At 35.6% G+C, this 11,952-nt stretch overlaps 1 protein-coding gene across 1 annotated transcript in view; it reads right to left on the reverse strand.

Annotated features, from left to right (window-relative positions):
* LOC125659144 (putative DENN domain-containing protein 10 B) overlaps positions 1 to 11,913 on the reverse strand; it is a 13,675-nt gene extending 1,762 nt beyond the window's left edge. The window contains exons 1-7 of the mRNA XM_048890704.2: positions 11,781 to 11,913; positions 9,247 to 9,440; positions 6,414 to 6,642; positions 4,504 to 4,621; positions 3,958 to 4,098; positions 2,977 to 3,044; positions 333 to 427 (exon numbers count right to left, since the gene is read on the reverse strand). Coding sequence (XP_048746661.2) covers positions 333 to 427; positions 2,977 to 3,044; positions 3,958 to 4,098; positions 4,504 to 4,621; positions 6,414 to 6,642; positions 9,247 to 9,440; positions 11,781 to 11,829 — 894 coding nt within the window. The 5' untranslated portion in view covers positions 11,830 to 11,913. The remainder of the gene's footprint in view (positions 1 to 332; positions 428 to 2,976; positions 3,045 to 3,957; positions 4,099 to 4,503; positions 4,622 to 6,413; positions 6,643 to 9,246; positions 9,441 to 11,780) is intronic.
* Positions 11,914 to 11,952: the final 39 nt, after the last annotated feature.

Here is an 11,952-nt window from a genome sequence, read left to right on the forward strand (position 1 = left end):
TAATTGGTGCAATAAGAGTTTGAGGAATTTAAATCATTTTTTAATGTATTAGCCAAAAATATCATTCAGATGCCTGAAATTAACATTAGGTGAAATCTTTTTCTGACTAATGTGCAGTATATAGACAGTACTTCAACATATCCCCTTGTCTTGACTTTTGTGATTTAAAGAAGTCTCAACCCCCCACCTCCCAAAAAAAATCCTTCATACTACTATACAAATTATAATGTATCTTGACTACTGACAAAGAAATAAGTTTTTTATTCAATCAAAAGTCTTGACAAGGGAGCAGATTGCTCTGAAATAAGGTGAAATATTTGATGAGAACTTACTTTGATAAGCTGTTCCTCAGTCATTTCTTCTGTTTCAGCACACTGCACCATGTGTTTAGCTATGTCCTTGTGCAGCTTACCCATTGCTAATGATTCTTAAATGATACGATATACATCTGATGTATAAGGGAGATTAAAATGGTACTAGGATACGAAGGTCAATCAAATGTTTTTCTACTGTAGATGAATATCATGTATGCACACCTAAAGTGCTCCTAATGCCTCCTGTGGGGCACACCGAGACATATCTTAATGCCTCCCATGGGGCAAACATAGACCTCACCTAATACCGCCCATGGGGCACACCTAGATCTCTCCTAGTACCTCCCATGGGGTACAGAAAGAGCTCTCCTAATACCTCCCTTGGAGCACACCTACATCTCTCCTAATACATCCCATGGGGCACACTTAGACCTCTCCTAATAATTCCCATGGGGCACAAAAAGACCTCTTCTAATACTTCCCATGGGGCACACAAAGAGCTCTCCTGATAACTCCCATGGGGCACACCTAGACCTCCCCAAATACCTCTCATGGGGCACACAAAGATTTCTCCTAATACCTCCCATGGGGTACACCTAGAACCCTCCCCTAATAACTCCCATGGGGCACACCTAGACCTCCCCTAATACTTCCCATGGGGTACACCTAGAGTCCTCTCAATACATCTCAAAGGTAAACCTAGACCTCTTAATACCTCCCATGGGGCACACCTAGACCTCACTTAATACTTCCTGTGGGGCACATCCAAAACTGAGTAAACATGAGCCTTTATACCAAAGAACTTTTGATCCAGCCTTTATACAAGTCAATGATACTTACAATGCATAACAATTGCTCACAAAATTTGGTTTGTACTCAATTGCAGTTAGGTTAGGAAGAACATGAACAATGTCCTAATAATCTAATGCCTACAGATATAGACAGATGGACGGAGAGGGTGATTTAAGATGAAATGATCGTATTTTCGTGTATCTTTTGAGGTTGAGAAATGTTGTTTTGAAATATAATAGGCAAGGCTTTTATATTTCAAAATACATTTTGAGACCAAGGAGGCAATCATACCTATGTGATACAATGTTCTTGTATTTTTATACCCCCCGCAACAAGTTGTGGGGGGGGGGGGGGGGGGGGGGGGATATACTGGAATAGGGTTGTCCGTCTGTCCGTCCATCTGTAGACGCAATGGTTTCCGGGCTCTAAAGCATTATCCTTTCCACCTACCATCACCATATCATATATATGGACTACCCATGGGATGAAGATGTTCCCTATTGGTTTTGGGGTCAAAAGGTCAAAGGTCAAGCGCACTGGACATCGAAGTAGCAATATGGTTTCCGGGCTCTAAAGCATTATCCTTTCCACCTACCATCACCATATCATATATATGGACTACCCATGGGATGAAGATGTTCCCTATTGATTTTGGGGTCAAAAGGTCAAAGGTCAAGCACACTGGACATCGAAGTAGCAATATAGTTTCCATTTAAATTCTTTAACAGCTTTTTTCATCGCATGGAACACCCTTTGGGAGATTGGGGTAAGCGGGGGGTATTCTTAGTGAGCATTGCTCACAGTACCTCTTGTTGTTTTTTACTCATTCTGACCCCCACTAGCTATTCTGTTATATAACTTCATCATTTTCAAAATAAATTACATTTTTACAATTCACATCACTGTCCTGTTTTCACTGCCTTTATCAAGTAACAAGCAAAGGCTACTTGACAAGTCATATTAACTAAGGAATATAAAGGAGGTTATTCTGCAACATACACGAAAACAAGATCTTTATTTCTATTCTACTATGGCTCAGAAATATACAGCTGATCATTTTCTATATAGCTACGAATTAGGTCACTATGACGTCGTGGCAGTTTCCAAAACGGCCTACATTGTTTTTTGTTGACGAAAAAGGTGAGATGGTAGAGGTATCCTATTCTAAAGCTATTTCTAAAAGATAATTCAAGTATTTAGTTTGGAGTGTTAATGGATTATATCAACTGATTTTAATACAGTTCATTAAAAACTTAGCTGCATCACCATGTTTACATGTGTATCACACTTAGAATGCAGATGATTGATATATACTGAATGACAAAATTAATGTTCTTCAGTCATTTATGAATTTGTTATACCACATATATTGATCGATTTTTATGATTTTAAAAATGAATTATCACTTATCCAATTTATTGTTGTATTAGCAAAACTCGAAGTGTAAGCGACATGTGTATGGGTATCAATTTTCTCATAATCAGTTAATATGTATGAAAGTATATTATCGTAGAATAATGACTGCAGAATTCTTTGATTTTTGCAAAAACCATGGTAGAATGTAGAGTAACCCCCCTTAGAGGGTCTAACAACAATATCAGAATACATTTTGTCTTACTCTCTAAAGATCTACAAAATACATGTCGTCTTAGGGTCTATTCGTTTCCCGTCTCCACAACTGGTCCAGGATATCACCAGTATGTCTCCAGTCTGTAATTGCTATTTGAAAAGTAGACAATAGAAAGCTACTGGAGATCTCCGAACTGCAAACAAGCAAACTTGTAGCTCTCCACCCAACCAAAGGAATACATGTATACTCTCTAAGAAGATCTACAAAATACATGTTGTCTTACTTCCTGAGAATATCTACCTTTGGCCTCTGGTGCTATAGAAATCTGTCCTGTTGAGGTGTTAACAAAAACATCGTACAAATCTGTTCTGCAAAATAAACAAAAATAAGATTGAATAAATTGATCTATCTTTCGTTTTATACAATGGTTATGTACATTTTGCTGTTCTGATACATTTCAATGACTGAGTAATTCATCATATTGATATTCTATGTTGACATCTATTTAGGAAGGAAAAAATTAAAATTTCAACAAAGGCAGCAATGGTATCCCAGTACACATACACTGCTATGGATTTATCCAGTTTTGTGAAGTTTAACCATTCCATCTTTGATGTTTAAGTAATATGGACACACCCTTAAATTCATATCCTCCATTGAGAATTAAAAAAATTTGAAGTAAAATAAAAAATAACATCTCAATAACCACACAGGTAGGTCCCAATGAGCATGCCTGGTTCTCCAAATCCTGAAAAGTTTGCCTCATGAAAATGTGTACTTTTATGGTATGTGTGGGGCCCCTGGGCTTCTTGCTTACCAGAGTTGTCTTGCTTTTAACTAAAAAAGGACCTTATTGTGACCCAAACTTAACCCTTGGGGCAGTGATAAGATCATAAATCAAAATACACAATGTATGGATGCTTAGAGTATGTTAAAATGTTCCAAAAGCTTCTACGGAAAAAATAGGAGATACATATACATTGAGAGAGAGAGAGAGAGAGAGAGAGAGAGAGAGAGAGAGAGAGAGAGAGGGGGGGGAGAGAGGTAACATCAGAACAACTAGGTAGATCCTTGGACTGATGATCTGATATAACAAAAATATATCTGCATTAAAATTTGTTGCAATAGTGATGTTTAATTTAGTGGTTTTTAAGATGAAAAATACATACTAGGGTTAATTTTCCATTGGAAAACTAATTTCATGGAATTAGATGACTCTTTTCCACAGAGGAACTGAATGTTATATCTTAGAGTAATTGTTGGACAGTCCTACTGAGTTACCTCCCTTCCACAGCTGCATCGGTGACACCTGCTACATAGTTACTGGTCTCCTTAAGCATGGTTAAATCGACATCATCCATCTCTATCACAGGAAAGGCTATGTCCCAGTTCTGTCTGTGCCACACCAGGGCTGGGAGGGACCTGTAGCGAATGACCAACTGATTGACTGACAGAATTTTAAAAAAAAACTTACTTCTTATGACGGAAATATTACCAGCTATGTAAACCCCTATAGAATCATATAGAGTTATTGATTGATCGATAAAATTCACTGATTGATGTTGAATGATATTAATGGTGGGTTAAATTTTGATGAGTGTTAATTGAAGTTGAATGATTGATTGCAGACCAACTGCAGGTGTCATTGATTGGTTAACTGGTCCATTGGTTAGCTGATTGGCCAATATAAAGCCCTAAGTGTAACCATTGGTTACTATAGTGACTGGTTCATTGGTTAGTTGATTGGTCAGTATAAATCCCTGTACCTAACAAATGTATAATTGATTCATTGGTTGAATGATTGGTCAGCATAATGTGACCCTGTACCTGACGATGGACATCAGCTGCTGGACCTGATTCTCGGGACAGTACACCACCAGCCTCTTTTTCAAAATCAAAGCCGTGTACACAATAACGGACTCCATCCCGTAAGTCAAAATGAAATCTGTCCAACAAAACAATCATATACAGGAACAGCAAGGTGTCTTACATCAAAAAAGAATTTTATAAATGTGCATCAAAATATCCATAGAGATGAACTGAGGTGAAATATCAATATTAACAATATTTTATTGTACTATATGATATAAATGAATGTTGGTGATTCTCAAAGACATCACCCACAGATTGTGAAATATCTTCAATAGTTTTCATTGACAGTTTCCCTATGACATTGCTCACAGATCATGAAATATCTAATTATAGTTTGAACTTACAGATTTCTTAAGACATTGCCACAGATCATGAAACATTTTACTAATTTAGTTTCACCTTAAAAATTCCTTAAGACATTGTCCAGTTAGTGTAAGTCCAATTCTGTTTTGTGACCCTAGGGCCTCAAGGTCAAACTTAGATTATAGAAATTCAACATTATAATAGGAAGCCTACATTTGCCTAGCTTACCTTTTTCTGCCCCCTCCCCGAATATCACAATATCAAAGATCAGGAACACATTGCGTCTGGTCTGTGTATTTGTCTATTCACAACTTTAACTTGGTCATAACATTTGAACTGAACAAGACAGACGATTCTTATAAAATTCTTACATGGCAATTAGAAAGGTCAAGGTCAAACCTTTGTGACTGATAAAAGTCATCACCATCTATCAAGGTCAGAAGTGAAATTTGTCACAATTAAATGTGTAAGGTGAACATAACGAACAGTGATCAATCTCATAACTCCTATAAGCAATACAAAATAGAGAGTTGGGCAAACACGGTCCCCTGGACACACCAGGGGTGCGATCAGGTGCCTAGGAGGAGTCCATCCTAAAAGAAAATAGTGTTTCACAAGCACATCTTGTTGACTCTAACAAACCTTTCAAGCAATCTCTTGTTATGCCCCTGAGATTGAAGATTGGGAAGGTGTATTGTTTTTGGTCTGTATGGAATTCTGTCTGTCTGCAGCTTTAAAGGAGCATGAACACGATTTGAGCTGAAAATTTTCAAATTTTATTTTTCCATTTTTAATGTTTAGAATGCTTTACAAAGGTATTTCTAATGGTCAGCAAAAATTTGAATGTCAGTTGCCCAGGTACATGGGTGATACAGAGCTCACAATTCTTTATTAAGTAAACAAGGCTTGTGCCATGTTTTTGTTTACAATGGGTTAAATATACTAGTAAAAGTTTTGTTTAAAGCAGATTTTTTTCAATTTACAAGTTAATTCTGAACATGATTTAATAGTTTGTAGTGTTTGGCACTTCTCATTTTGTTTTAAACATGCTATTTTCTATCAAGCAATCTGTATGTAAATAAAAACATGGCACAAACCTTATTTACATAACAAAGAATTGTGAATGTTGTATCGCACTTGTAACTCAACAAATGATACTCAAATTTTGGTTGACCATTAGAAATACTAAACAGTAAGCAATGGAAATGTCAAAAATAAGATTTTAAAATTTTCAGCTCAAATTGTGTCCATGTGCCTTTAAACTTCATTGCTTATGAACTATATACAGTGTATACAAGTTAGAAATGTTTATACTTGGGATTTGAAAAATTGAGGTCAATGTTGCATGACTAAGTTCAAGGTCATTCACCATGGTAACAGTCAAATCTGTCACAGTTAAATATAACCATGTTTTAGGGCATAGCAATACGCAAAGAGATTTTGTTCTTTTTCAAGTTTTATGTAGTAAGAAAATTTCATACATTAAAATGTTCAACAGCTCTCAAACAGAATTTTAAAATTCTCTAATTGTGTGCTAGTCTTCATGCATCAAATGTTGTTACCTTTAAGTTTACTTTTGGCATATGATCGTTTGATGTCGTAGTCTTGAACAGAAAATCGTCCATTTTCCTCCGTAGAACAGCTCCCTCTGGTGATGACATTGAGGTAGTTCTCCAGTAACAGTGCAGGATTTCCTGATTTCCGATACTTCTTCAGCAGCACCCGACAGAGAATCTCGTACTTTTCTGGGTTGAAATCTTTGGTGACTAGAACAATGGAAACATGTGTGACCTAAAAAAAAAAGAAGAGAAAATTAAGTCAAGAAATTGTATAAAATGATATACATTGTAATACATGTATACCTGTGAAGGATAGTTCAATGTGATATAGAGTGAATTTTGGGAAGCTTAATCTAAATGTATCTATAAGGCCAAGTAAAATTAATTAGTAGATTTTCATTCAAACTTCACAATAAATGGGGCGGGTGGGAGGATTTTATCTTTTATTTTTTGCCATGGTATTCTTGACCTCGAAAATGCCTTCTCTCATTGAGAGGCTTTATAAATCATAATTACATGTGTATTTGGGTTTCTAAAAGGCAAAGTGAAACAAAGTACGTTTACGATACTGGACCGGACATAAAAATATCCGGAAATCGTAATTTTAAAAAATTAAAAAAATCTGGGCGGGGCAATTTTCGAGGGGCGGGCGGGAATGATAATCTACTAATTAATTTTACTTGGCCTAAATGGAAAAGACGATGTGTGATCATAATCACCCTAATTCAGTCAGTTAGAAAAACTAGCCCTAAAATTAAAACAAAGCGGAAACAGTGCTCCCACTGGACCAGAATTCCCTTTCGCCACTTTTTCGGGGAGTGGCGCGGCACAAATAATCGCATGCTTTACAATTATTTCCATCATATTATTTTATTCATTACACTTATTTTAGCATTTTGAATCAGTTACATTACTTAGTCATATCCAGCTACCATACCTAAACATTTCTTTCTGAAATAATAAGAAGTTGATTTGTTTGATAAATTCTATTATGGAAATCAAAATTCAGATAATAAATCATATAAATATAAACTTCATGATGCTACACCCCTCAGTGAAAACATTGTGTACATTGCCCGAAATGCAGATGTCACAAAACATCAAGCCCAATTTAGAGTGGTATCTCAACCATTCCCTATTAAATTTCCGTTTTTGTATGGAAGATTTTGCAATTTGGACAGAATCAGATGTTTGAGCAAGTGGGGTTGACTGTAAAGCCAAACAGATATTTTTTTTAAATTTTAGACTGACTAGGGTCAGAAGCTACAAGTTTAGTGTCAAAATAGAATGGGGTGCATAGTCTTATGAGATTAGCATTTTTATACTGTTGCGCACCGAACTTCAAAGAAAATTATTTATTAAAATTGCTATGTCCATATCAATGGTGACCGACCGCATTGTTAATGCAATATTCGAACTAAAATCAAACACATCAAAATCAAAATCTTGTAATCAACAAGTTTAGCCGCAAAAACAAACAATTGATGTATTCATATATACATTATACACAATAATACGGCCAATTTAATTACCGGTCGGTTCTCTGGTTAAGAATTGACATTAATGTGGAGATGATAACACGATAATGAATACGACTTTAAATGTTAAACAATTGACCACAGCAGGGTAAACAGCTGTCCGATGTACTTTATTACATAATCGCCGACTTTTTACCTGAGGCTGTGACCAGCTCTGTGTGCACTGGAGCGACGCGAGATTTCCGGTCGCACGCGTTGACTAAATGAACAGATTTTGACTGCATAAACAAACAGGCGATAATGTGTCACTGACAAAGGATTAAAAATACAATTTATTGCAAAAAGGGATTTTCGCCACTTTCAATTTTTTTTCGCCATTTTTGAAAAAGATTCGCCATTGGCGAAAATGACGAAGCCCAGCTTGAGCACTGAGCGGAAATCTGAATTCTGTCAGTTAGAAAAACTAGCCCTAAAATTAAAACATTCAAAGTGGAATTTATTCAATCAGAAATAAAATTTAAAAATGAAAAATCTAGTATGTTCTCAAACTGATTTGTATACATATGTGAAGATAATTAATGTCAGGCTTTGTTTCAAATTGTAAAAGTAATTGATTGTAAAATTTTATTTTAATTTGTATGTTGTGTTTGATAAAGAAAGGTGCTTATGTGCATTAATTATTTGATTCTAAAGCTGCCATTACCCATGAAGAAAGAGAATGTGGCTTATCATTTACTCAATTAAGCATTATTGCTTGATTGTAAAATTAATCTTGGCAAAATTACACGTACCTGAACACCCCCCCCCCCCCCCCCCCCCCCAAATTTTAAATTATGATCATTTTGAAAATTATCTCTTTCTGAATCAAGCTGAAGATTTATTCTACAATAAGGGCCTAATCTGGCCCTTAAAATTTGCAAGATTTAAAATCCAAATTTGCTCTGTCATATATCCATGATCATAATATTTTCAACCAGTTTCACACCATTTCTTGCATTAAATCTGATCTTGTAGATGAGGCATATACTTTATAGTCTGCCATAATCTTCCTTTTATGAATGCTTATTTTTGATTTGAAAAACTGTAAGCACTTTGAAGAACATGATTTAATCTTTCTAAATCATGCACCCTAAACAGATTTTGGGCAGAAATAAAACAGAGATATTATGTTTGCAGTATACAGCATTCCAATCATCATCTCTGACTTCAGGAAAGTAGGCTTGGATCTGAGATACATATGCATATGAAAACAAAAGGATCTTGCAGTAAATTACAGTGTAAACAATAAGACAGTGATAAGCCTTTGCTGGGGTTTGAACCTGAGACATCTGGTATCTCAGGCCCTGTCCCCTTCTTACTTTGTGTAATTGGTCAGTGTCATCCACCACACTACTCAGAATGTAGTACCAGCTACGATCTCTCTGACTGTACAAAAAAGGTACTGTGGTGTCTGGGGTACTGAGGTGTGATCTCTGTGTGAAGAATTCTCTGTCTGTATCACTCACTGAGGGGAATGACCATGTCCAAAGCACGTCACCATTCACGTCTCGCTCTAAATAAGAAAGTGTAACAGGAAGGGAGAAAATTCAATGGGCCAGACTGAGATTCAAACCTGGGCCCCCTGGATCTCTAGTCTGACAGGTGCTCTACCCACTGAGCTATCTAGGACAATATGCATGATCTCTATAGACCTAACTACTAAAAAAGGTGAATCCACAGTCTGTATAGCGCAAAGTACTACATGTATATTTCTCTTTAAATTGTCTTTGATTTCAATGACACACAACCCATATATTTCCACCCCTGACAGGACAACCTGCAAGTCAAAGGGAGATCAACAACTCTAAATGTAGTAAGACCCTGCAAGTCAAAGGGAGATCAACAACTCTAAATGTAGTAAGACCCTGCAAGTCAAAGGGAGATCAACAACTCTAAATGTAGTAAGACCCTGCCAGTCAAAGGGAGATCAACAACTCTAAATGTAGTAAGACCCTGCCAGTCAAAGGGAGATCAACAACTCTAAATGTAGTAAGACATATGTTTGCGCTGGACTGGGAACTGAATCCAGGACCTTTGGATTAATAGTTACGAGCTCTAACCCTTGAACTCTTCAGGGCAATATCCATGATCAACAGAGCCCTAACTACTACATTCCTCCCTCATAAACTTGTCTTCACCCTCCAAGTCTGTTCCAGGGGCTGGTCACAGCATCAAATGTATCAGGAAGGGAGAAAATGCAATGGACCAGACTGGGCTCCCTGAACCTCCAGTCATGCAGGTGCTCTACCCATTATTTGAAATATCTCGATTAAGCTAGTTTAGATTGAATTGAATTAAATTTCTTGGGTGCAATGGCATAGCCAAACAGTCACGCAATATAAATTTTTGACATTTACACTTTCAACTAACCATAACACAGTTATTATTAGAGTGCATCTGTAGTAGTATGTTTTTATCTTAATAATAATAAAAACTATAATGCAAAATGTTCATGTTTTAACTTATAGATCCACCCCATAAAAGTTTGTGGTCATGTGGTCAAGTTTTAAAGGGCTTGTATTGAACTTTCATTGGTTCTTGTAACTGAGTTTTATTCAGGTAATTTTACCAGAGATTTTGAGGTAGCAAGTTGACAAAAAAGATTTAGTTTGCTGACAAGACATGTTTAAAATATTTTAGACCTTATACGGACTGGACAGTAAGTATTAACTTCTTTATTAACATGTCTGTATATAATTATTTCTCTTTAAAAGAAGGGTGCGAGTTTAAATTATCAAATAAAAGTAAATTTGGAATAAGTGGTTTTAAAGTTTATACTGATAAAACAAATAATGGTCCTAAGATTATGTATTTTTAGTGACAGAATTCATTTCTGGAACATCCTGTTGATATTAAATCAATTATAAGCTAGTATATGCACTGGGCTCTGCCCCATAGAGAGGTAATGGAATATATTGCCTATTATATATATTGTGACCTTTATTTGCTTCATAGTACTCATAATGAAATATTGTGAGATGTATTACAAGTATGCTTACTAAGCATAATGTATAGATTATCTAGATTAAGGGATAAAGCTCTTAATGTCAAATCATTTCATTGTGACTGATAATTTATGCATGATATAATGTATTATTATGAAATGATATTTATGTATGTTTTATTTGTTATGGGGTCGAAACATACATTTTAAGTGTATATATCAGCTAGCATCTTACATCGATAAATAAATGGATGAACCTAAGCCTGGAGTTTGGTGTTTTGCTTGTGACAATCCGTACTAACCAACCCTGTTTCACATCTTCATAGCAGTAATGTATCTTTTTAAGAATTTTCATTTCTTTTGTGTTGTGAACTGTCCACTACCTTGTATGCATTGAAGCATAGATAAGTATGATGACTTTACAATATGGAATCTGATTGCCAATACATTATTCTGTTAATCCTCATTGCCTTTTATTCTATGCTGGAGATGGATAACTATTGCTTAACAACTTAATGATTCTAAAGATCTGATAATTCTTCCAAAGGAACATAGTTTAAGAAGTATTTTTTGCTTGCAATGTATTGTATGGAGAACAAGGATGAGATTTTTTTCAATCAGTGAAATTCAATTTTTATGCATTTAGAAATTAATTTGATAAAAGGTTTCAAGTAGCTAAATCAAGCTATTTCATATAGCTTTATAGAGCTATACAGGTTGATAAAGCTATATACTAATAGCTAAACATAGAGATTGCAATTAAACCTGTTAAAACTGATGAAGTGAAAGTTCAAAAGGGGCGTACTTTTTGTTTAATGACCGACTAATGGGCATTTACCTTACTTGAACTCTTATCGCAACATTCTGATTATTACATTACTGGAAAATGTTGTTAGTTAACATTATTACCAATCAATCCTGTCAATTTTGCGCTCAAAAACTGATGAGTGTTGGTCATTGTGAATGTTTTCCTTGTTTCATTTTCCAATTTACTAGTTCTCTTTTGAGTACCAGTTAAACGACCGTCGATTAAAAAAAAAATACTTTCGAATAAGAGAAATTGTTGTGATTCCTTTTTTTT

The sequence above is a fragment of the Ostrea edulis genome, chromosome 9, assembly GCF_947568905.1.
Source record: "Ostrea edulis chromosome 9, xbOstEdul1.1, whole genome shotgun sequence".
Lineage (NCBI taxonomy): Eukaryota > Metazoa > Mollusca > Bivalvia > Ostreida > Ostreidae > Ostrea > Ostrea edulis.